The 26,290-nt window shown below is 46.7% G+C and overlaps 1 protein-coding gene across 2 annotated transcripts in view; it reads left to right on the top strand.

The window, feature by feature from the left end:
• The window catches only part of USP10 (ubiquitin specific peptidase 10), a 71,408-nt gene that overhangs the window by 29,921 nt on the left and 15,197 nt on the right, over positions 1–26,290 (top strand). For both annotated transcript variants that reach the window (XM_044255626.1, XM_044255625.1), the window contains exons 2-7: positions 1,368–1,436; positions 8,486–8,546; positions 13,046–14,086; positions 24,868–24,959; positions 25,484–25,593; positions 26,016–26,071. In XM_044255626.1, coding sequence (XP_044111561.1) covers positions 1,368–1,436; positions 8,486–8,546; positions 13,046–14,086; positions 24,868–24,959; positions 25,484–25,593; positions 26,016–26,071 — 1,429 coding nt within the window. The remainder of the gene's footprint in view (positions 1–1,367; positions 1,437–8,485; positions 8,547–13,045; positions 14,087–24,867; positions 24,960–25,483; positions 25,594–26,015; positions 26,072–26,290) is intronic.

Below are 26,290 nucleotides of genomic sequence, written 5' to 3'. Positions count from 1 at the left end.
GAGTCAGCCACTTAACTGACTGTACGACTAACCAGGCAGCCCTGGGGGCAATCTTGCTAATATGCTGTGAGAGTTTGTTGTTATTTAGTCACGTTTATGATAATAATAGGCATTTCCATTTATATAATATGTGGTTACTGGTTATTTTTGAATCCCATGCTTGTGCATTTCGCAGCAGGTCACTCAGCTCCATTAGAGCCAAGGAACCACAACTCTGCTTACCATTTTTCCTTCTTTTTAAAGGTTTATTTATTTGAGAGAGAGAGTGAGTGAGCAGGTGAGGGGCAGTGGGAGAGGGAGGTCAGGCTCCATCCCAGGACCCTGCGATCAGGACCTGAGCTGAAATCAAGGGTTACTCACTTTAAACAACTGAGCCACCCAGGCACCCTATCTGCTTACCATTTTTTAAAAAAATTTATTTATTTGACAGAGATCACAAGTAGGCAGAGAGGCAGGCGGAGATTGCAGGACCCTGGGATCATGACCTGAGCCGAAGGCAGAGGCTTAACCCACTGAGCCTCCCAGGCGCCCCTGCTTAACCATTTTCATCCCCAGTACTGATCTTTGTGCATGGTGTTAGTAGGCTCTAAATAATTATTGACTAGATGAATGAATAATTGAGTGAGCGGTTCTCTGTTGTAGAAATCTAGTCATCCTGATTCTTGTCAGTGACTTAGTTTTTAAAGCTCCAGGAGAAAATGAGCCACTGGGCACCTGCCACACTTGCTTCTGCCGTTGAACTCGTTTTCCCACGAAGTCAGCGTTCAGAGTTCTGTGAAGGGTTGCCGGCTAGACCTGTGTCTGTTCAGCAGTGTGCTTATACATCAGGTTTAAATGAACTTTCAGGATAAAAGTACATATATATTTATCTTAAAGCTCGTTCATCAGGATCATTAGCATTTTCCTTTCTTTCTTTCTTTCTTTTTTTTTTTTTTGGATAACTCTGTCTTCCCATGTGAACACTGTGAACCACGTTTTCTGCTTTCCAGTAGTGCATGTGGCAGAGAACACTGGCGTGGAGGTAGTGAATGAGTCAGCAGAAAGGTGAACGGGACACCTGGAAGTGTCTGTGAGCCAGAAAGTTGTCCTTCAGGCAGGACTCTGCTGACAGGTGTGGTGTACAGTGTTTCAAAGTAAGCTTATCGATTTCACAGTGTTCTCTGACAATTTATGAAAAGGCTCAGTAGTATTTTCTTTTATGTAATTGGAAATCTCCATTATGCAGACCCTTGATTTATTTACTTAAGAAAGGGTATTGGGCTTCTGGCCTACACATTTCATAGGATTGGTATAATATGTAGCATTTTCCCTGAAAGTATATAAATTGGATATTTTATGTGATCAGTGACTTTTTTTTTCTTTTCCAGTATATCTTTGGAGATTTTAGCCCTGATGAATTCAATCAGTTCTTTGTGACTCCTCGCTCTTCGGTTGAGGTAAGACAACGTTTTATTGAGTATGTGTGTAGATAAAATGACTGGTTATGTTTTAGTTTTAATTTTTTTTAATTTATGCTTTTGTGATAAATCTACTGTACAGAAATGTATAGGAAAGAAACTAATAGAAATGCCCAAACCCACCACCACATTTGACTGATATTGAAATTTTGCTGTATTTATATAGCAAAGACATCACAGATACAGTTGAAGCCTTCTTTGTACCCCTCTCCCATCTCATTCCGCTCCCTCCGCAGAAGTAACAGCTCTGCTGAGTTGGTATTGTTTACTGACTATGGTTTTCACCTTCTGCTGCACACAGGGATGTCAGCAGATAGTAACATCGTAATTTTTTATGTGGTTTAAAGGCTAAATGGTTTCATAAGCAGGGGTTAGGAGTGCCAAACCCGCTTCATTTGAAAATCTGTGTGTAACTTTTGATGCCCCCAGAGCTTAACTACTAATAGCCTATTGGTGATCAGAAGCCTTACTGATCATAAGAACAGTTGATTAGCACATTTTATGTGTTACAAATGTTATGTGGTTATTCTTAGAATATAAGCTGGAGAAAAGAAAATGTTAGGAAAATAATAAGAGGAAATATGTTTATAGTGTTATACTGTATTTATAGAAAAAAATCTGCCTGTAAAGTGGATTGCACAGTTGAAACCCATGGTGTCCAGGGTCAACTGTGTGTTCATTGTTTTGAGGTTTATTTCATACTAACGTATTGTTTGCTCTATCTGTGCTGATACGTTTTGTTTTTTGTTCTTTGATTTTAATTGCTAAGTACTGCTGGTAGAACCCCTCTCAACAGCTGTCACAGCTCATTTGCCTTATCTCCTCACAAGGACCATTGCGGTCTTTAGTTGGTACACAGTTACAGAAATGTTGCAGTAAACATATTTTACGTGCCTCTGTGGGTTTCTCAAGGCTTTGGCCCTAGGAATGGAACTGGTCAGCGGGGAAGGAGTAAGCATCTGTAGTTTTGCTGGAGACCGCTGCTCTGCTTTCAAAGCGTGTAGCAGTCTGCATCCCCATCAGCAGTGCACGAGCGTTCTCACTGTCTCATTTGAAGAAAACATTCTTGCTTCTTAGTATAGGCATACTTAAAAATGTTGTTAGTCTGATGGGTATGAATGGATTCTCATTGTGAACAGTTCTCAGGTGACATAGTTGAGAACTATTTCATTACTTACCTATGCCCATTGACGATATAGATGTCCACTTCTTGAATTAAGCTTGTCTCCCCTGTCCACATTTTTTATTAAGTGGCTTGTCTTTTTCTTGTTACTTATATGATTAGCGGTCTTTGGTTTTGCATGTTACAGGCATCTCGTTCTAGCATGAGGGCTTTTGAACTTCACATATGATGCACTTTTATCTCTTCTGCTGCATAAGGGAAGTACGTTTTTAACTTAAATGTCAAATGTATTGGCTTTTTTCCTCATGGTTTGTAAATGTCTTTAAGAAATACTTTCTTTGTCTGAGGTAATAAAGACACTGGTTTTCTTCCAAAAGTTTTAAGGTTTTGTTTCCACTGTAGTGTATGGTGCAGTTGGGGTGGATTTCGCTGTGTCTGTGAGGTGCGGCCCTGATGCGGCTTCTCCCGCGGCGGCCGTGAGTGGTCCCAGCGTCAGCTGCTGAGCGCTGGGCCGTTAGTTGCAGTGCCCGTGGCCGTGGCCCTCCTGCTTTGTATCTGTGTCCTTACCACTCGTTTTAATGGTTGCAACTCTATAATCCATCTTCTGGGAGAGCACATACCCTCTTATACTTACTCAGAAGTGTTTTGATTCTCCTTCATCCTTTTTTTTTTTTTATTTTTAAAGATTTTATTTATTTATTTGACAGAGAAAGACACACAGCGAGAAAGGGAACAGAAGGAGGGGGAGTGGGAGAGGGAGATGGGGCTCGATCCCAGGACCCCAGGATCATGACCTGAGCTGAAGGCAGACACCTGACGACTGAGCCCCCCCAGGCGCCCCGATCCTCCCTCATCCTTAACTCTTCCTTGGGAATTTATGAACAGCAGGTCAGGTTTCATGAAAAATCCTATTGAAATTTCAGTTGGAATTATGTTAAAATTAGGGGTTAATTTATAGGAGAATTAGAATCTTTATGATAGTTTTCCTAAGCATGATTTTGGTGTATTTTGGCATTCAGTCTCCTTATATGTCCACTCTTTACTTGAGTAATGGCATCCATTTTAATTTAATAATAGCTTACCTGGACCGTGTGTTCACATTCGCATTGTAAATGTGAAAACTGTTCAAATTGCATCGAAGAGGAGAAGGGTGGCGGGGCTCGGGGGATGACGGGGAGTAGGTGCGAACGAATCAAGTAAAACTGTACTTAAGGGCACCTGGGTGGCTCAGTGGGTTAAGCCGCTGCCTTCGGCTCAGGTCATGATCTCAGGGTCTTGGGATCGAGTCCCGCATCGGGCTCTCTGCTCGGCAGGGAGCCTGCTTCCTCCTCTCTCTCTCTGCCTGCCTCTCTGCCTACTTGTGATCTCTATCTGTCAAATAAATAAATAAAATCTTAAAAAAAAAAAGAAAAAAGAAAAAAAAAAACTGTACTTAACTTTAATGAGGCCTTAACTGGCCACTTAGATCCCCGAATAAATGTCCATGGTAGGTTTGCACGCTTTTGCACGGAGTTCTTTTATTTTTCAAAACTGGAGCAGGAGAGGCTGACTCCTTAGATTAGGAGCCCCAGGGCCGGCGCTGCGTGTGGCCTTGGCCAGTCCTTCTGCTCTACCTCGGCTTCTGGAACTCTTAAGCTCTTTCTGGAGCTGTGGAGGAAGGATTAGATGACAGCGTGTTGAAAGTGTTAGTTCAGCTGCACAGATGAGTGAAGGATTTATTGGTTTCTCCTGTTTCATTTTAGGAAAAGGGAAGAAATCAAAAAAGACAAAGCTTTTATCAGATTTTATTTTAGAAAACGAGTAAATCCAGTTCCGTGCGATCTCCGTCTGTTTCGTGTTCATTGATGGTAACAGTTAAGATTTTAAGGAATATAAGGATATGAGCCAGGGAACTGCAAAGCTAAATTATACATTGTATCTGCACATTTTAGATTCTGTAGAATAAGGCTTGAACTTGAGTGTTTCCTGACCAAAAACAAAAAACAGAAAAAAACACAAAAGTTAATTAGGCAAAATATAACCAGATCCCATATTTCCCAACCATTAGTGTTACCTGAGATTCTACTCATCATTTCTGTTGCCGAATTGTGGTAATATACAGGGGCACCTGCCAGGAATAGGACAGTTTGTGCTTTTTATAGTTACGGTTTTAAAAAATTATAAAGCCCAACTTATGTTTTACAAAAGCTTTTTTCAAGTGTGTGCATTTGCATTTCAAGTGTGTGGGTTTGTGAGTGCCTGTTTGCAAGTAAGTGTCAGAATAAAACCTTGGGTTTTCCTGTGATGTGAAAGTGGAAAAGGTACCATATTTAAGTCTGAACAAGCTAGGCTTCTTCATCACTCTGCTGCGTAAGCAGGCCAGGCAATTTTGGGCAGTTTCCTCCATTGCGTAGTGTGTGCTTGCTTGCTTTCTTTCTTTTTTTAAGATTTTATTTATGTATTTGACAGACAGATCACAAGTAGGCAGAGAGGCAGGCAGAGAGAAAAGGGGGGGAAGCAGGCTCTCCGCTGAGCAGAGAGCCTGATGCGGGGCTCGATTCCAGGACCCTGAGATCATGACCTGAGCCGAAGGCAGAGGCTTAACCCACTGAGCCACCCAGGTACCCCACATTGTGCTTTCTTAAATGAGAAAAATGGAGGTTGTCTAGTCACCTCACAGAAATGTTGGGAAATCACTAGTGTATGGAGGAGTATATAGTGGATAGTAAACCAAGAGGATAAAGCTGTTTGTGGTAAAGTTACATCAAACTTTTTATTGCAGAAACAGTGACTCTGTCTTATCAGAATTAATTATAGCCAGGAATCTAAGTCTTGCTCATTTTGGGGTCTTCTGTGTTTTTGCTTTTGAGTATGCATTGACAGAGGTTTCTATCAAAATCACATATGGTCGGTCCTGTAACCCGCAAAAAGGAAACTCGGGCTAATTAAGTGACTGGGCCAAGCTATCTTTCTCAGTATTGTAATTATTATAGTTCAGGAGTCTGGAGTGTGCTAATAATATAATCACAGGGGACACAGACTGTTTCACGGGGTAATGTGTGGCTGCATGGGTGGGTGTGGGAGTGATGTTCTCTTCCCCACACTGCGATGTCACTGGCTGGGCCTTTTATCTTGCACTGAACATGACTGCAGCCCTGACCGGCCCTGCTCCCGCCCTGTGCTTCTGGCACAAATGAGAATCCCTCCTTGGACTTCATATATTTCTTTGGCTTTGAGAGACTTGAGAAAATATTTTGTCTCTACTTGGGGCCAAGAACTGATAAAACAAAATTTGAGAATCAGCAGGTATTAAAATGTAGAAACATTCTACCTTTTAGCTGAAGCCCTGGTCCTCTCAGTTGAGTTTTGAACTCTTCAGTTTGCTTGTTTGAAAGCTTGCCACTGGCCAGATAGGGTGGTCAGAAGTTTAACAGAATTAGAAGAGGGCGCCTGGGTGGCTCAGTGCGTTGGGCCTCTGCCTTCTGCTCAGGTCATGATCCCAGGGTCCTGGGATCGGGCCCAATGGGGAGCCTGCTTCCCTTTCTCACTCTGCCTGCCTCTCTACTTGTAATTTCTCTCTCTGTCAAATAAATACATTAAAAAATCTTAAAAAAACATAGAATCAGAAGAAACAACCTCAGCTGATTTTTTTTTTTTTAAGATTTTATTTATTTGACAGAGAGAAATCACAAGTAGGCAGAGAGGCAGGCAGAGAGAGAGAGAGGGGAGGAAGCAGGCTCCCTGTGGAGCAGAGAGCTGGATGCGGGGCTCGATTCCAGGACCCTGGGATCATGACCTGAGCCGAAGGCAGAGGCTTTAACCCACTGACCCACCCAGGCGCCCCATCAGCTGATTTCTTTATGTGATCCTAAATATTAATAAAAATTTAAAGGTGACATACCTTTTGTAAAGCTGTATTCTAGTTTATAAACCATCGCGATTTAAAGGTGAATTCTTCCAACTGGAAAAAAAGCTGTCAATTTATTGGACAAGCATATTTTGAGCCCCAGTCATAATCATGTCATTAGTGTTCAGAAATAAGGAGAGAAAGCTCATTGTTCTTGAGCCTTCCAGAACGCAGCATTTGAGGCAACACATCCTTTAACGTGTCACTGAACACGCAAGCCCAGGATCGCGTGGTTCCGCGGCGGGCGCACTGCTCTTCTCGGCGGTGTGTGTCTTCATGGGGTTTCATAGGAGAGAGTTAAGGTTCATGAGGGTAAGAACAAATAGTGGCAGTGCCAAAAGGACTTTAAAACTCACCATTTAGTTTATGAAATATTATTAGCGTATAAGATTGTGTTTACGTTTCCAGTGTACTGGTTTGATACATTTGAACACATTTTGGTTGCAGGATTACTGCTGTGACGTTAGCTATAGTCTCACATAATTACTCTTTCTTATAGTGGGAACAGTTAAAACCTGGCTTCTTTGCAGGCTTAAAGCTTATAATAAGGTTTGCTGTCTGTAATCCGCATACTGTGTGTTAGACATCTAGGACGTGCCGATCTGCTGGTGGCAAGTGGTGAGAAGTCCTGACCCCGTGGCTCCCTGCTCCCCTGCCTCAGCCTTCGCGGCTGTCAGGCCAGTTGCCATTTTTTTTTTTTTTTTAAAATTTGAGTTTCTGTGTTTTTTTTTTTTTTTTTTTTTGTTAGATTGCAAAAATAAGGGCTATCATACATATTTGTTTAAAATATTACCTTCCTAATCAAAGGGCCTGAGTACTGACTTCACAAGACGGTAGCGCTGTTTTCAGATTAAGTTCATTTTACTGTGCATCTAATATAACTGCATTTCAGTTTTTTACATTGCTCACCTTGAGCTCATTGTGCGAGTTTGATTTTATAATTTTTTATTCTTAGAAGCAGCTATATAGTTAAAGAGGGAACTTTGAGCAATTCTCTGTCATAAATACACATTTACCATAGTCTGGGGGGCATCTTCTAAATGGTGGAGGTTTGTTGAATTAAAGGTGCCAAGTGCCTGCAGAGTAAGGAAGACACATGCACTCCCCTCTTTTGTACCTGAACTCCCTCCCACACTAATTCCTACAGTTGCGGTACTAGCTTAGTAGCTGAGTAAGTTTTGTAAACACAAAAAGAAAATGGCAGTGTTGCCTGGGGTCTCCTGGGGTCCAGAGTGTTTTCAGGTTCTGCCTCTGCCACTCAAGACAATTTGTGTAAATGCAGCTTGATTTAAAAAAACAAAAAACAAGTACTTCTACTGCCTCACAGTTGCATAGATTTCCATCAGCAGGGGCGGCGCGGTGTCACGGAGTGGAAGAGAAGGCATTCTGCACCCGGAAGTTTGCTCAACTTCCAACTTCCGGAGTGACTGCAGGGGGAGAGGAACCCGACTGGTGCTCAGACGCACCTTTTTTGCTCCAAGTGTCTGTGTCGGCAGCGAATGCTGGAGCACTGTGTGAGTGTTCCAGTGGCCTCTGTGCCGCGGGTGCAAGGCCCAGGTGTAGCCCTAGGCAGACCCAGAGCGGCTGCTTCGGTGTGGGCAGGAAGATCCCCGGCGCCCCCCAGTGGACAACGTGCAGCTCCCATCCCTGCATGGGGTCACTAGGACTCACCTCTCTTAGTGGCCCAGGGCAAGTGGCTGTGGTATCTGTGGGCATTTTCTAACATCCTCTGAAAGGAAGGGCTTACTGTGACATTTTATTGTAGTTGACTTACATGTCCATTGGAATCTTTATTTTCATTTTTTGCCTCATTTTTGGATCTTAAGGACAATTTTTAAAATCATTCCTGTGCTACTTTTTATCTTAAATGAAGGTGATTTAATTTTACTGCCTATGTTATTTTGGTTTAAAAAAAAATGTCTTGAGAAAAGTTGAATGGATAAAGAGTTTAATGAAAAAGAATGTGTTGGGTTTGAACATTTTGTTTAGTTAAAATTTGTTTTCTGCTTCCCTGTGCAGCTTCCTCCATACAGTGGAACAGTTCTGTGTGGCCCCCAAGATCCCGACGAACTCGCCGACGGTAAGCTGGTTCTCTCCTTTATCTGCCCGACGCGCTTTCTGGCCCTGTGTGCTGGGTGGGCTGGCTCTTCAGAAGTCACGGTTTCCTCCTGTTTCATACTTTCCCAGTAAACGTTCCCTGACTGCTTGAGGTTTTCGCTGTAAACTAGCATGTTTGATCTCTGAATCATTTTTTTTTTCCAATTTATTTATTTTCAGAAAAACAGTATTCATTATTTTTTCACCACACCCAGTGCTCCATGCAAGCTGTGCCCTCTATAATACCCACCACCTGGTACCCCAACCTCCCACCCCCCCGCCACTTCAAACCCCTCAGACTGTTTTTCAGAGTCCATAGTCTCTCATGGTTCATCTCGATCTCTGAATCATTTTGATTAATGAAGTATATTCTGTGCTTCAGACTGTTAGATGTTCCGGGTTTAAGTATGGACATAGTTGTTTGATGCTGTTTTTTCTTGAGCATTGTCAGTGGCACACGTGTGTCCTTTATAGCCAGCGGTTTTGGTAAAAGTTCCCCAGTGGCCTTTCTTCTGGTTGTGGAGGCTGCTGCGGGCAGAGCGGGTGATCGTCTGAGAGTGGGCTCTTCGCAGGGTCAGCCGACAGCTCCGGTGTGCTCTGCAGTTTGCATTTCTGTCCCAGTATGTTCCTTAATGTTCTCGGGAAGTCAGAGGACCTTGTTACTTCCTGGTCTGTTACTTTTCTGGTGTCTGTCCCAGATACAGAGCTCATGACTGGGGACAGTGCTCACTGAGATGCAGTGATTTTGTGCGGTTGAGGACCGGCGGCTGGCTTTCGTGCTGCAGAAGGCCGGGGCGTGGGTCCGCCTGAGCTGTGGGGCCCCGTGCTCTGTGTGTGCTGGGCTTGGAGAGGCAGCTGGGGACCCTTTGCTTTGAGAGCCAGGCCTGGTTCCCTGTTTCATTAGCCTGGTCAGACCTGTGAACGGGGTTTTCATTATAATTTAAACGTAAACCTGAAGAACCTGTCCAGACTTTTGATGTCCAGTACAGCCGGAGACTCGACAGCATCTAATGTCCTTAGCGGTTTGGAGGAAACCGTGATCTGGGAGGCCGAGGGAGAGCGCAGTGCCGGGGGCGACTGGGTGGCCCAGTCAGTTCCGTGTCTGCGTGCAGCTCGGATCATGATCCCGGGGTCCTGGGATCGAGCCCCACCTTGGGCTGCCTGCTCAGTGGGGGCCTGCTTCTCCCTCTCTGTGCTGCTCCCCCTGCTTGTGTGCTCACGCCCTTTCTCTCTGTCAAATAGATAAATAAATAATCTTTTAAAAAAAGAAGAAAAAGAAGGAGCAGTTCTAGTGGTGGCTGAGGACAAGAGGGCAAGGGAGTGAGCTGGAGGGGTCCGGACGCCCCGCCTGGCTGGCCAGCCGTGGGAGCCCGCGCTCGCCGAGTCTGCCGCCGTCCGTCCCCGAGTGCTTGGCGCGTAGGAAGCGTGCCGCGGTGGCTCACGCGGCGCTTTCCCGTTCGTTGTGGCTCCTTTCTCTCTCGTTAGACCGTCTTTCCAGGGCCCAGGCTGCAGGTTGGAGGCTCCACCAGCTCCTCTCCCCGGCCTCTCCCTCCCTTCCTCACGCCACACCCGTCCTTTTAGGCTGTCCTCTGGGCTTAGCTCCTGCCTGGCGGCCCCTCTTCTCCCTGGTCTCTTCTCTCCAGTCCATCTTTTCATCTGCCGAAACCACAGCCGGGATCTGGCCACCGGCTCACGCTGCCAGCGACAGGGCAGCTTAACGGCGCATTTCCCTGGGGCCTTTCCTGTTCCCTCGTGCTTCTGTGACGTTTATTCCTTTCACAGTGCCTGTCCCGCTGGCCGGGAATGAGTCTGCCTCCCTCTTCAGACAGTTGGGCTCTGGGTGGCGGGGATCAGGATTACCCATTTCTCTGTGCTCAGCAGCTACGCACTGTACTTCTGGAATGTTGGAAACCGTCAGTGTGTTTTTGGGTGAATGATTAGGATGATTTGTTCTCCCGCCCACCGTGGGGAGCTACAGCGAGAGCCCTTTCAGGGGCTCCTCACCACGGCGTGCCTTTTATACCTCGGCTTTTTTTAGTCCGATCCTAGAGCTGGAATTGACTCCCCCCACCCCTCCAGCCAGCTCTCCTGCCGGTTCCACGGACTTCCCTATGGCTTCTGACTGAAATTGTTGCTCTTTCCTTTATCTGGAAGCATCCTTTCTGGGCTGTTGAGGCCTTCTCTTGCCCTGCCTCTGCACTGTCAGCTTCGGTCCGAGGTGTGTTTCTGCTACTCGCTGTCACTCCCGGAGGCAGGGACTTCACCGGACTAATCTCGTACCCTCTGTGATAATAAGCACTCGGCACATAGCTAGGTGCTCTCTTAACTGGAGAAATCAGCCAAGGAAGCCACTTAAGCAGCACTTCCCAGACAGCGATGGGCACATAGTCTCTGGGGGCCCCCCGAGCATTGCAGGCCATGTGGCCCGTCCGGCACCCTGGGCGCCGCAGGGAGCACGCCTATCAGAATGCTATATTAGGACGGCTTTGTTTTATTTAACCTGGTTTTCCTTCCCCCAGCAACCCCACTGTCTGCGTGGCCTGAGCACTGAGGCCCCATTCACCTGATGTGTCGACTGTGTGTTTCAAGCCTGGGTTTGCAGGCTTTCCCCACGCCTTCAGCCCACAGATTGGGCTTCGTGCTGACTCCTCTGCTGTGCGGTGCACATGTGTCCATGAAACGTGCTGTGGATGAGAAGAGGGACTGTTCTGGGCAGGACTCTCCGCCTTTTGGTGGTACAGTCAGACCTTCTACGGGGTAGATGTTTTGGAAATAACCATAGCATAATGTCTCCATTAATGTCCTTTCCTGTTCTAGAATATTCTGTGATATGATAAGATAAAGGATTGAAATGTGGAAGGCACTGTGTCTGTTGGAAATAATCAAGATCTTGCACAAGCTGCATGCCACAAAGCATATTAATGTCTGTTCTGATTTCTCAGCGTGCGCCACCGTCTGCAAAGCATGCCTCCCCACGGGGAGTGTTCTTCCTTGCCTCACACACATCCACATCCGTCCGTGGAGTGGCATTGCACCCTCGAAGCATCGTGGGAGAGGTGGTGCCTGAAATCAAACGAACACTTGACTTTTAGATGTCATAAAAGAGAACATCATTTCTCCTTAGTGATTCTTCTCAAAACAAGGGAAAAAAAGCAGTGCTCAGAGGCGAATGGATTCAGATGTTCATATTGGTGACCGTGTGACAGTGTGCTGTCAGGTGCGGGGGTCATTAGTCTCCCTTTTCCAGGAACTTCTTGTTGTCCGGAAGGTGCAGCCCCGCCCCCTGAGATGTGGTCACAAAGCAGAGGAAGAATTAGGGGACCGGTGGCATCCCTGTCCCCAGCTGTCTTGCACACGATGGGCCCCTCGGGCTGTTTGTTGAAAGACTGCCAAGGTCAAAAGTATTCAGTTATTTGTAGTAGAGCACAGTTCTTTGGTAGTATGATTTTATTGATTGGTTTATTTGTTTATTTTGGAATACTTGCCTTGAGAAGTTGGCCTCTTGTGCTAGACTCGGAGAGATGTGCAGTTATGCATTCTGGATAAATGAGAAGGCAGGTGTCCTTCCCTTAATGTCGGAATTTATAACTGTTTCCTCAGATACACGATGACGCTGGTTCTTGACGTCTGTTGAAAGATGCAGCTGATTCTACAACTTAACCTAATTCAGAGATGTGAACTATGAAAAAATGTACATTTTGGAGTGGATGGACTGTATAGATGGTCTGTGCTCCTGCTAGCCAGTTGGCAGGAAGTATCAAAGGGTTCCATAGAAATTTTTTAAAAAGTTTGCAGTCCTAATTGTCCTTTGGTGTTTTTGGAAGTGTGGCCACCACCCTTGGAGTTGGTCCACTAGGAGCTGATTTTGGGCACAGTTCGTGTGTTCACGCGAGGCCGTCTGCACGCTGCGGCAAAGGTTGCAGGAAGAGGTCACGGGATGGCGGACTCGAGGGTGCTGCCTCCGAGGAGCACCTCTGCAGAGAGCGCGGGTCCTTTCTGAATCACTAAATTACACTAATTAGGGAAGCCATAAATACAGTAATGACTTTAAATCCCTAAGTTAGTTGTCATGGTTTTCTTTTTAAGTTGTCCAAAATACCTGTACCTTAGTCTCAGAAAGTAAGCCAATAAAGTTAGATTTCATTGAGGGGTGTTTGTAGGCAGGCAGAATATGATTTGCTTTTTATTATAATTTCATTTGAATTTCCACTTTCTAAAAGTCTCCCTTAGGTACCCTGAGAATGGAAAGTGAATATGGGCTTCTGGTTTTTGTAGCTCTAAAATTAAATAAGGTTTTATAGTCACTACTTATTTTTGGCTAATTATTTGTCACAGAAATGAAATGTCATAGCTGTGTTAATTAGAAGACAGCTTTAGGGTTTAGTTTCAAAAAGGAAATGATTAATTATAGAGACTTTTATAGTTTGCGTAACTGTGCTCTTAACTGATGCTGTATTTACTGATCGTTTTCTTTCTAAACAGGACAAGAATATCAGAGAATTGAGTTTGGTGTTAATGAAGTGATTGAGCCCAGTGGCGCTTTGCCGAGAGCCCCCAGCTACAGTATTTCCAGCACACTGAATCCTCAGGCCCCTGAGTTTATTCTCAGCTGCACAACTTCCAAAAAGACCCCTGATGACCTCGATAAAGAAGCGACCTATGGCGCCGTGGACTGCCAGTACCCAGGCTCTGCTCTTGCCCTGGATGGCAGTTCGGGCGCGGAGGTGGAGGCTTTAGAAAGCGATGGTGTCGCAGGTGGTCTTGGACAAAGGGAGCGTAAAAAGAAGAAAAAACGTCCCCCAGGATATTACAGTTACTTGAAAGACGCTGGCGAGGGTGGTCTTCCCACCGAAGCCCTTGTCAATGGCCACACCAATCCAGCGGTCCCACACAGCGTAGGCTCGGAGGATGCGGAGTTCGTGGGCGATGTGCCCCTCTCGGGGACACCCAGGACTTGTGACAGCCGTCAGGATTCCACGGACTTCGTCAGCGACGCTGTGCCTGGTGGGCCTTTCCCCGGAGCCCTCGATGGCGATGCCAGGACTGCAGGGCAGCCCGAGGGCTGCCATGGGGCTGACTTGGAACAGTCCTGCCTCTCCGTGGAGGCTGGCAGGGACAGCCTGTTGAGGACAGCGGTGGCTCAGCCTTACATGGGAACTCATACTACTGAAAACCTTGGAGTTGCTAATGGACAAATACTTGAATCCTCCGGTGAGGGCTCAGCTGCCAATGGAGTTGAGTCGCACACTGTGGAAAGCACGGACTCGGACCCCACTAAAGCCGAGAGCGCTTCCCCTGCTGCCGACGCCCCGGCCTCTGCGGCGGGCACCGCTCCCGTGAGCCAGCCTAAGTCGTGGGCCAGTCTGTTTCATGATTCTAAGCCCTCTTCCTCCTCACCCGTGGCTTCTGTGGAAACTAAGTATTCCCCTCCTGCCACATCTCCCCTGGTCTCTGAAAAACAGATTGAAGTCAAAGAAGGGCTCGTTCCAGTTTCAGAGGATCCCGTAGCCATAAAGATCGCAGGTACAGTTCAGAAGATTGCGGTTGGGAGTGAAGACGGGAGCAGAGCTCTGCCCCTGCTGCATAAGCTTGCGGCTGTCTGGGCTGAGCAACTGTGCGAGATTGTTCCTCAGAGCAGTAGTCGGTGACCAGTGTGTTAAGGGGAATTTCTCGGGAATGTCTGTGCCTTAAATGCTCTCTGTCTAGAAGGAAATGGTGCTTAAGCACAGTGCGGGCGGGTTGGGGGTCATACCTTCACGTGAAATGAGTGCTCCGGGTCTGTCCCCAGTCCTACTCTGTTGACAGAGTGCATTTCCACGTCCTTCCCTTTGGATCCAGTAACCTGCCGCAGCCGGTGGCGGAGCGCACTCGTCCCATGCGCGGCGCGGCTGCCCTGCACCTTTGCTACGTAATCCTTGACCTGGACTCCCTTGGCGTGGTTTCTTTTCTGTATTTCTTAGGGTGTAAGAAAGCATTTGGGTTTTTTCCCTTATTACTGCCTGTATTGGATTGAGTCAATGGATTTTACTCAGCTGTAGTACACCAAGGTCAGTTCTTGACAGAAAAAGAAAAACTGCAACAATTTAGGTCAGGGTTGATGCTTTGTTCCGAGCGCTCAGGCTCAGAAGTAGGACGGATTTCAGTAAAAACAGCTGCATGATATTTTTAAGTTAAACTAGGAAGTCCGACGCGCAGGGACTGCATGCGTGTGTTCGTGTCTCCGGAGCCGGGGTCTGTCCGGCTTCACGCTGCCGGGAGAGCAGCAGGCAGCTCTGCAGAGTCTTGCCCCACTAGTGGAAGTAGAACCAGCTGTCCCAGTTAGGCTTTTTGTGAAGCCTGTGGGTGTAACATTTGGAACGTCGGGGCAGCGTCTGTCCCCGGGACAAGGATCAGTTGCAGGAGCGAGCTACTGAATGCGCGGCCCTTTACGGATGGTGGCGGTTCCATCCGCATATCCTTCTGAACAGTCGTGGTGTCTCGAGATGAGAAGATAATTGGCAGGCCGCAGATTCTGGGCTTCTTATGTACATACGTTTTCAAGTTAGATGATTTCTTTATTACAACTTTTGGAATGTATTCATTGTAAGAGAAAGCTGTCACATGATAAGACGATAGAAACCTTTGTATAGATCAGTGTGTTAAAAGTTTTATTTTTAAAACTCTACATGAGAAATGCATCAGTGGGATGCTTTTAAAATGTGCATTCTAAGTTCAAAGTAATGATGGCGCTATAATAATACTTTTGTTACTAAAAACCTCCCATTTCTAGGAAATTTTCCCAATCTTTATTTAAAATAAGAAAAACTTCATTTTAAAGGTTTTGGAACATTTTGATCCTGTGACTTGAAATGTGTTTTGATACATAGTTTGCTGTGTTGTACATTTGTTAAAATCTCACCTGCTCAAGTCTGCTGTTAACCCGAACTGCCGTGGAGGCTCCGGGCTCCTTGTATTAGTGGGGAGCGCCGTGCGGGGCGCGGTCAAGTCTGTTCCAGTTGAGGCAGGGCCGCCCCAGCAGGGTTACTTCCTTAATCGTAGTTTGATTAGATTGGTCCGGTTGAGAAGATGTGTTCATATCCTGAGGGAAAGTGTAGCTCTTTGTAAAATACTTGATTCTTTGAGCCTTTTTATGGGGCCTTCGACATCTGGAACGCAGCTGCCGACACTTGTGAGCGGGGCTTCCTGTGGAACCGCACGCAGCGGCGCCGACACGACATGCCTCTTGGGATCACACGCACTTGGGTCAAGTGATGCTGCTTGGAAGTGTCCCCTTGGTCACACTCCTCTGTAGAGGTTTACTGTGTAAAAATGATGAGCTGTATTCCGTTCGTTGTAAGACCTACTACCGCACACTTCCCTTGAATGGGCTTTTCAGTGTAGGCTCACTTGTTTTAAGCCGTGTTGAACCGTGTGACATTCTCGTCCCAATAAAAGAGCTCTTGATTGAGTTTGGTTATCCTCAAATTAGCATAAGCATCTAACTGGTTCTAACAAGAGAGTACTTTTTGCGTTTATTATGATATTTATTAGCTTGAGAGAAAGAGGGAGAAGGGAACAGTTTAGACATCAGTTTATTCTGTTCTGAGTTCTTCGAATAATACCAATATCCACAATTGATTTTTTTTTAAAAGCCCAGGCTCATTTATTTTGGATGCCCACATTTCTGGATTCTCTGCCCTGTCATTAAGTCTGTGCTTCATAAATGCCAACTGATTTTTATACAACTACCAGTGAAATGCAAACGAGGAAAAAGCTACTGTAAACAAAGAATAAGAACACCGTATAAGGCATTTTGAATGGAAATAACAGCAGCTCGTGATGAGTTGTAACTGTCCGTTCAGTGGGTTTTGCTTTCACCTTCTTGGTGTAGCCTGTCAGCATTTTGTTCCATTAGCTGTTCTTCGGAAGTGTAGGTCTGATCTGAGGAGTTGGAAGGGAAGAGCACTTGTGTGGGCGTGCTCAGTGCCTTGCCCAGCCCCACAGGGCGGTGGGCACCAACACAGAAACCTGCGTGGGCTCGCAGAGGGGTCCGGCTTTCAGCGCGTGGTTCTTGTCAGTCTGAGAGGGAATATTTGGCACTTTTCAGTAGGAACAGCTGAACTAGGAGGCGTGAACAAGAAACTTGAAATTTCAGTAGCTTGTATTTGAAAGTGGTTGCAAAATACCAGATTTGTCCATGTTCAGGAGCAAGTTTGACAGACACGAGTAGCGCAGGGATTGGCGACGCCCGCAGCCGGGAGAGCGCCTGTGGTCTTCGTGGTGACGCGGAGATCCTTGTGATGAACCTTTACTTTTTCTTGGGTTTTCACTAAGAAACATTTGTCATATCCCAAACCTAAATTGTATCAAATGCTTTCAAATCACAAATAGAGCTATTTTGTATTTTACCTTTTGGTTTTAAAATCTTATATCAGTGTCTTTTGTTTTAAAAGAGTGGCTTCAGCAAGGGCTGAAGACCTCCATGAAATGAATTAGAATTCCAGTGGAAAGAGGAGGAAGTAAACTGAGGACTTCGACGGCTCTAAAAAAATCTTCGTGAGGAGATCGAACCACCTAGTCATACCATTTATTACGAGTTTTAGTCAAAACCTACTGAATATGTGATTCTGCACAGTAGTTCTATACCTAGGATTTGTTCCAGGAGAGCGGCAGAATCGTGACAAGTCAGGTCTGCTCAGAAAAATGAGTTCCTGTGTCCGTATTTATAAACAAATACATACCTTGTGATTGATCATTTTTTGGTGGCTTATAAATTATATTTATACTTACCTCTTCCTTGGGAAATGATTTCTTAAATATTTTGCATTTCCTTTTCAAATTGTCCAAAATAGCAAAGGTTGTGATGATGTAGCATGCCTTCTGCTGGAGAGGTGTGGCACCTGTTTGTAGAATCCCTCCCTGCCTGTGGATGGAGAGTTTCCATATACGTATGCATATGTTCTTGCTGGTATTTATGATGTGTCTTTCTTGTAGAACTGAATCAAGAGCCTTCTACCTGTAAAGCTTATGTTTATCTGCAGCCAATGGACAGTGGTACATTTTGGTCACTTTGCTGTCCTCCAGCTGATTAAGTAACCAAGGATGTGTTCTTCCAAAGTGATGTAACAAAGAAAATGAAAACACTTGCAGGACATGCTGGGTAGTTGAGGAAGAGGACCAGATACTAGGTCAGTGGCATCAGAATGTTAATTACAGGTCACTTACTGGGCCTTAAGAATCGAGGAGTTCCTACTTTGTATTTTCATAGAACTTAAGTGGTGACATGACTTCTACATCCTAGTTTTAGCGAAACAAAATTTGATGCACAAAGTACATGTAAAAATAATCCTATCTTACATTGACTTAAAAGTTTACAATGCAAGTGTTGCCACTGAGTTTGTAAATCGTTTCTTTGGAATGATTTGTGGCAACATACGTGAGCTACTGTATATGTCTTGAAATACTGAGAAAGGCTGTTAACCACTTAGTTTTTCTGTACATCAGCAGATTTCATGAGAAAGTTGAATTTTAGTTTAGCCACCTAATGTTTAAACTATAAAAAAGTGAAGACACCAGCTTCAGTTTTATGCCGTTTATGTGAAATGGAGTCATTCTGGCCTTCTGGGCCGTTCTAGTTACACTGTTCCGGGCAGCCACACCAGCCCTGTGAGAAGGTTGGGTTGAGGAGGCCGTCCTCCGCAAGGCTGCTGTGTCAGTGAATCTGAATAGTGAATTACATGATGATAATGAATTGGAAGGAAGGCGTTTGGACGAGAAGTTTGTTACTACCGTCAGCTTCTGATCATTTGCTCTCAAAGAAGGTGAGCTAGAGAACCAGCAGTGATGTCTTTGCAGCACTGGTCAGTCTTCGAGCTTCAAGCTCAGAAGTACCCTGCCAAAGTGGTACTTTGGCACCACTCTGCCTGGCCTTAATTCTTTTGACCTCGGTAAGTATGGTGCTCGTTAGACTTGAAGGTAGGAATACAGTAGTATATGGAACTAGAGCCAGGAGTGGTACCAAAACACTGAAAGCAGTTTATCACACTGGCTTGTCGCAAGTCCAGAATAACTGAGTTGTAGCAGCAGGATTCAGTAATAGTGACAGGTGACAGTGGACAAGAATTAGGATTGTGTGTGTGTGTGTGTTTCACTGGGCGGCAGCCAAGCAGGAGCACATTGACTTTGTCCATGTTGGTGTCTGGCTCAGTTTATGGTTACTGAAATTCTTGAGTTGGGGGGGGGGGACCCAATATATACTATGTTACAAAACCAAAACTTGACATTGTTTGGATATTTGTTTCTTTTCTTTTTGCCTTTTTTTTTTTTTTAAAGATTTTATTTATTTATTTGACAGAGATCACAAGTAAGCAGAGAGGCAGGCAGAGAGAGGAAGGGAAGCAGGCTCCCTGCTGAGCAGAGAGCCCGATGTGATGCGGGGCTTGATCCCAGGACCCTGAGATCATGACCTGAGCCGAAGGCGGAGGCTTTAACCACTGAGCCATGCAGGCACCCCTGGATATTTGTTTCTTAAGAGAACATCATAGATAAAATGTTTAATTTTTTACATGCTTTCATGTCTTTTGAAATGGAACTCTGTATATTCACAAAATGTTCAGTACTTAATTTTAAGTAATTTAACTTCTTAGAGTACTGAAAATTGTTGGTTCACTTAAAGTTTTCCATAAATTTCCTTTCTCTTCCTTTTCCCATCTACATCAGTTTTTTCCCCCTTGATTTATTTATTTATTTTAGAGGGAGTGGGTGTAGAGGGAGCGGGGTGTCCTCAAGCAGAGTCCTCCCTGAGCGTGGAGCCCAAGGTGGGATTTGACGTGGCGCTCGATCCCAGGACCTTGTGATCACGACCTGAGCTGAAGTCAAGAGCACGATGCTTAACCGACTGAGCCACCCAGGCGCCCCAGTGTTTTATTTTCTGGTAAGAATAATCGGAGCCTGTGATGAGCTGGCTGTCCTGCTGGGTGTTCTCTACACTCCTGTTACAGGATTTGGTGTCTTCACTGCAGCCGTGCCTGGTGCGGCTCGTGGGCTCTGTTATGGGGAGGGGTGAGGTCTTCTGTTTCAGTTGCAAAATGAAGTGGCAGAGCCAGGCTTTGACCCTGGTTGTCTGGTTTGTCTTCCTGGGCTCCTGTCTCCTTCACAGGGACACCTGCAGGCTTTGTGAACAGGTGGTGGCATGACCTTCAGAGTCCGCTGGGCCATTTCTGATAAGCAGGAATGGAGTCATGTACCATAACCAAGACCTTTAGTCTCCAGATGTTTAAGGCACCCCCTGTACTCTTAGTAAGTACTTTGTGTGGGCCACCCACTATCTCGGTCAGTGAGTTGTGATCAGCTTTGTCGTAAGTGTTGTCTAAAGAATAAGATAGGACAGTTACAGATGTCTACTCCTAGTAGCAGAAAGAGCAGTCATCATTTGCAGAGGGGGTTGGGGGCCAGTAGGAGATGTGCTGGAACCTGGGGACGGCAGGATGAGGTTGGGGCAGCGAAGGTCTGTAAGTTATGTTACCTGGCGAGGGAGGACTCAACAGAGTAGTGAGCATTGTGAGGGAGTCATCTGGAAGGAGCTGCACACCTCTGATATAAGGTGGCGTCCGCGGTGCCTGCTGCCACAGAGAAGGGCCGGGGCCTGCTCTGGGCGCCTTCAGGGAAGGCTGCTTCCATTCCAGGCTGGCTGTCTTTGAGAGTGGTGTTGGGCTCGTGGAAGGCACGAGCGACAGAGTGGTGCTCTATTTTAGCTTACGTAAGACTTGCCAGTGGAGAGAAAGCTTTTCTAGAACAGCAGCATAACTATTAAGGAAAATCTAGATTGTTCACGCTTTTTTCTCAGTATAGACGAGTCTATAAAGATACTAACCTTCAAAGTTATGCCAGAGACTTTTTTTTTCCCCCAAAGAATTAGGTATTTCAGAGAGGGAAAGAGTGGACAGAGGGAGGAGCAGAGGGAAAGAGAAAATCTCAAGCAGACTCCCCACCGAGCAAGGAGCCGGAAGTGGGGCTTGGTCCCCGGAACCCCGAGATAGCGACCAGAGGTGAAGTCAAGGCTTGGCCTCTGCTCCGGTGGAGCCCCGGTGCCCCCTGACTGGAGGCTCTTCGGAAGAATGTTAAAAGTTTGAGGCTGGTTCAGTAATTCTCTGATAAACGTCCTGGTGTCATTTTGTTGCACATAACGTGTCTGAGGTTTGCCGGGTTCCTTTAGTGCATGGATGGCTGTTCGGAACTTGCTGTTGTTACGTGCAGTTACGGAGCACACCGCTAGGTGATGCTGAGAGCCATGAGTTGAACATTGTAGAAGCCGAACGGCAAAACTGCCGTTTTCCTGTCTGTCCCCTAAAATAAGTGAACCAGAAGTGATGGCCAGAAGCTGGCATGCTTCAAGGGAAGGGTTGATGTAGAAACTGAAGGTTTCTGGGACGCCTGGGTGGCTCGGTTGAGCAGCTGCCTTCAGCTCCGGTCGTGATCCCAGGGTCCTGGGATCGAGTCCCACATCGGGCTCCTTGATCGGCAGGGAGCCTGCTTCTCCCTCTGCCTCTGCCTGCCTCTCTGTCTGCCTGTGCTCGCTTGCTCTCTCTCCCTCTGTCTCTGACAAATAAATAAATAAAATCTTCAAAAAAAAAAAAAAAAAAAAAGAAAAAGAAAAGAAACTGAAGGTTTCTGTCCAACCGGTACACCCGCTTTCCAGATGAGTGGTGGGCGGAAGTCCACTGCCGGCCAGTTTGCAATTGGACTCGCTCTCTGTGTCCCTAGCCTTGAGCGCTTCACCCTGCAGCGGGCACTTGCTCTGGGCACGTGGCTCGGCAGCCGGGGGAAGAGAGGCGCCTTCTGAGGAGCGTCGAGTACTTAGTTCTTGATGTTTTTGCACCTGTTTCCCTCTCGAGAGTGGCATTGGCCTTGTCATAAGTTAAAGATTTCGTAAGGTATTAATTAAAAGCACTTTTGACCAGCTATAAACATGCTTTTGAATCTGTTGAGAGAGTTAACATGGGAGGGAAGTTTCAGATGTTCTATTTCAGTCCCTGGTCATTTTCTTTCCATTTTCCTTCAGTGTCTGTACTAACAGGGATTACTGTCCCTAAGCTACTCCCTGCCGTCCTCTCCCCCTGGTCTCTGCCCCCGCCCTCACCCTAGAAGATGTTGCCTGTGTCCTTATTATCAGAGGAAACTGAGGTTCCTGTACCTTGTCTTTCCCCACCATAAACTGGCGAGTCTGCCCTTTCTAGCTGCCTCCCCCCAACAGCCCTGGGAGCCTCTCAGCGACCACATCGGGTCTCACAGGCTTCAGGCAGCGGCTCCACTGTGCGCTCCCTCGTTGGAGCCCTGGAACCTGCTTTCACCTCCACAGCGAACTCAAACTGCCCTGCCTTGTGGAGGGCTCTGCACGCCCTTCCTGGCTGCTTCCACGCGCTGGTGCTTAGGACGCCACTCCCGACACATCACTCCTCTTGAGGGCACAGCGCCAGCCCCGAGCTCGGGGCCCGTGTGTGTGTGTGTGTGTGTGTGTGTGTGTGTGTCTGTGCGCGTGCACGCGCGTGTGCATGTGTGTGTGCAGATCTGTTGCTTGCTGCTCTGTGGGTGTAAGTACACTGTTGACTGGTGTAGTCTGGGTACCTCTTACCAGCACCTCTGAACTAAACTTGTGATCACATCACTGTACGAAGCAAAAAGAAACCTACCCCTCCGGGTGGAAGGCGCCATCCCCCAGCCAGGGCCCTTGTCGTTTCAGCTGCTGTTGGCTGTCATTGGCCCCTGGCCCCCTCACGGTGTCTCCAGTCTGGGGGTTGGGCTGAGCATCCCCTCCACTGGTCCCCCTGCAGCTTAGCCTGCACTGGCTTTTCCCTTGTTCTGTGTCCACACGCTCTCCTGCCGCAGGGCTGCCTCCTAGTCACCCCTGGGCTTCCTGTACCCGGCGCCCAGGCAGGGCTCTTCGAACCACAGCGGGTCATTGAACAGAGGCCCTTGTGGCAGGAGAGCAGTTGATTTGGATTCTTACAGTTCCGTAAAGACATAGTGTGACTGTTGGTGGGTAGAACGTGCTATGGCAGAGAGCCGCAGGGCCGCGCCAGAGTATCCATTTGGGATTGATGCTTATTTGAAAATGCAAAGATTTTATTTTTGTGGAGTAATTTTTTTTTATTTTTTAATTTTTTTAAAGATTTTATTTATTTGTCAGAGAGAGAGAGGGAGAGAGAGTGAGCACAGGTAGACAGAATGGCAGGCAGAGGCAGAGGGAGAAGCAGGCTCCCTGCCAAGCAAGGAGCCCGATGTGGGACTCGATCCCAGGACGCTGGGATCATGACCTGAGCCGAAGGCAGCTGCTTAACCCACTGAGCCACCCAGGCATCCCTTTTTGTGGAGTAATTATATCAAAATAATTGCCAGTCTGTGGCACACGCTGGAGAGTATGGACTGTTGTAAAAACGTGCATCAAAGACAAATGGACAGCTCCATTGTCCATGGCAGTCTCAAGCCCGTGGGGTAAGTTAGCACGGGAACCTTTTAGTGAAAGGTTTGTAGAGCGGAGCCCCTGGGTCATATCTGCTCAGGGACACAGCCTGTACCAGGTCCCTAACCCTCTGGACCTCTGTTCCCACGTGTAGAGTAGGGAGGAGGATAACTGTGTCTCCTTGCTAGGGTTGTGGGATGATTATGAACAGTGCAGCAGAGGCCCCCAGCACAGTGTCCACTGTGCCCGGCACTGCCTGTGCTGGGGCCCTCCTGTGGTGCTCATAGTTCCGGTCTAACTGACGTGGTCCTCACTGAAGCCCGGTGCTGTGCCCGTAGTAGGAGGGAGACAAGAGCTTTGTAAGCCCAGACTAATTGAATAGATCCCACCGGGTTTCTTGAGCCTGTAATGCTTTACTTTTTATAAAGGGGAAAGTTGCTCTGTGTGCTTCCTCAGAGGAAGGCTGGCATTTACTCTCAGTGGAGAGAGGGAGTGTGTGTGTGTGTGTGTGTGTGTGTGTGTGTGTGTGTGTGTCTGTGCTGGTGTGAACATTAGAATTTTGCAAATTAAATTCTTCAGTTAATGCGTAAGTGTGAGACCTCCCGGTCCAACTGCATTTTAGAATTGTAAAGCTGCTTTTGTTTGCGTGATGCCTTGGATGAATGTCGGCAGCAGATGTACACGTACTTATTTCTTTTCTGGTACACAATTTAAAAGTGAAGGGAGGCAGTGTGCGGTGGCCACAGATCACGGACTTCAGGCCCCGGCTGCACTGCCTAGCTCCTGAGTGCCCACAGGCCAGCTGGGTGATGCTTCCTTGCTGGCGAGAGGGGGTCGGGATGTCCTGGATGGCTGAGGGTCAAGTGCGCTGTTAACAAGTGTAAGTTGTAAAGCACGGCGTGTAGAAGGTTTCCATAACTTACAGCTGTCACAGGTACAAGATTTTTTTTTTTTAAGATTTTATTTATTTATTTATTTGACAGAGAGAGAGAGAGAGATCACAAGTAGACGGAGAGGCAGGCAGAGAGAGAGAGCGGGGGGGGGGGAGAGCAGGCTCCCCGCTGAGCAGAGAGCCCGATGCAGGACTTGATCCCAGGACCGTGAGATCATGACCTGAGCCGAAGGCAGAGGCTTAACCCACTGAGCCACCCAGGCGCCCCTGGTACAAGATTCTTAATGGGACATGGGGAGACTTTGTCTTGTTTTAAAGCATTTCTGGGGGAAAAAACTGAAAGCATTTAATGAAGTGTTAAAGCATTATATGAAGGTGGTATTCACATCTGTCCGAAGGTAGAAAAGAGGGATGTCAGAGGAGGAAACAGCATAATGTTGTTTCTGAATGGAGTAAGGGCGTTCTGACACCCAAAACATTCCAGAAATTGGAATTCTAATGAAAAATACAGTTAAGTTATTATGAGACAGTCGTCCTGGAAAGGCGTATCGTCCGTCACTGAATGGTGGATCACCCACTGTGGTGTGTTGGGGGCCCTCGTAGGTGCTGGGGGTCCCCCTGCCGGCTGAGGCTTGGGTTCGGTCCGTGGGCTCCTCCGTAGCGGTGTTAGCAAGGGGTGCGGGGGAGAAGCTGGTCTCTCGGGTCGCTGTCACCTCTGTCACCGTGTATCTCCACCTTTTCTGCTCTTTGTTAAATGAGCTGTGTTCCCCGGTTCCGTTCCCACAGAAAGACGAACGAGTGTTGGTGTTCCCTGGGGGGAGATACTCAAAGAACTGTTCGACCCTTACCTGGCGCACGTGGTGTGGGACAGCACGCAGCTCCCACGCGGCTCTAACACTCGCCAGCCATCGAGCGTTTACTCCATGTGTCCACGCGACGCCACTAACCTCTTCAATGTGCTTCTTCATCTTTCAGAGTTACTGGAGAATGTAACCCTGATACATAAGCCAGTGTCATTGCAACCCCGTGGGCTGATCAATAAAGGAAACTGGTGCTACATTAATGCCGTATCCTTCTCAAGTGCCGTCCCTGGGGCCGGCCGGCCGCGCCTGGCTCTCCCCTGCGCCTTTGCTCCGTGCGGCTGCCTCGGGGCCTCTCCCTGAAAGTTTGAGTCCAAAGACTTCGTTCCTTGCTTAGTCTGCCTACCTTGCTTATAAAGTTATTCCTGACCCCCCGAAAGATGATTTGTTGACTGGTGAGTGACAGAATCAGGCGACTCTGATTTTCACTAGCATGGCCTCGACTGATGGGTCAGCGTGTCCACTTACAATCAGAAATGTTGTTTTAATTGATTTATCTTGGTCAAATCCAGTTTTTGTATATAAATGCTGATTGCAGAGTAATCCCTTCCATGGAAATCCCAAGACGGTCATCCTCAAGGCCATTTGGCGTGTCCCTTTTTATGTTCACGTGTGTAAGTTTGCAGCGCCCTTGGCTGACTCAGTGCTACATGGTTTGGGTGAGATGCACCTTTCAGAAATGTGGAGTGTCTGTTGCATTTCCTTTACACTTCCTTACTGCCGGTACTCAGACACTGCAGGCGCTGGTTGCTTGTCCTCCGATGTATCACCTGATGAAGTTCATTCCTCTCTATTCAAAAGTGCAAAGGCCTTGTACATCGACACCCATGATAGATAGCTTGTAAGTAAGGTGCTGACAAGTGTGTTAAGGGCTGGGGTTTTTGCCTCTGGTTAATTCGAATTCAAATAGTTTAGGAGGTTCTTAATTTCTTGCAAATGAGTCCTAAGATTTTATTATTATTATTTTTAAATGTACTGTTCATGTTTTTATGTGGAAGTTAACCATCAGGGGAACTGGAGTCTTGTTTTCCTGTGTTCCTCAGATGTTACCCAAGTGTAGTGTTTACCAGTGTATGTTATGTGAAATAGACCGAGACCTTACAGAGAAAAGACTGAAGAACTCACCAGCGATTATAGCATTGGTTACTTAGTATTTGCCATCTTCATACTAAAATGTTCTGCTTAGCCATTGAGGCTCTTTAGTAAAAGTATGTTTTTTTTTTAAAAAAATGTACTAAACTTTTGTTTCCCCCGTGTTTATAGTGTTCGGCTAATGAATGAGTTTACTAATATGCCAGTACCTCCAAAACCCAGACAAGGTGAGTAAAAATGAGATCTTCTGATGCCCACTACATACGGACAGTTAGGAGATCTGATGACTGAATGTCATAAATTCAGTCTTGTTGGAAAGAAACTGTATTTAAAATGCAGGATGCTACACCTGTGCTCTTCTTGGTGCTGTGTGAGGGCGGAGGGGGAGTTCTTGCGCTGCTGCTTTTGAGCATTTGAAGACTCCATTTTCGTTATGAAAATCTGTG

Source organism: Neovison vison, chromosome 7 (genome assembly GCF_020171115.1).
Source record: "Neovison vison isolate M4711 chromosome 7, ASM_NN_V1, whole genome shotgun sequence".
Lineage (NCBI taxonomy): Eukaryota > Metazoa > Chordata > Mammalia > Carnivora > Mustelidae > Neogale > Neogale vison.
This window is presented reverse-complemented; position numbering and strand designations above follow the sequence as displayed.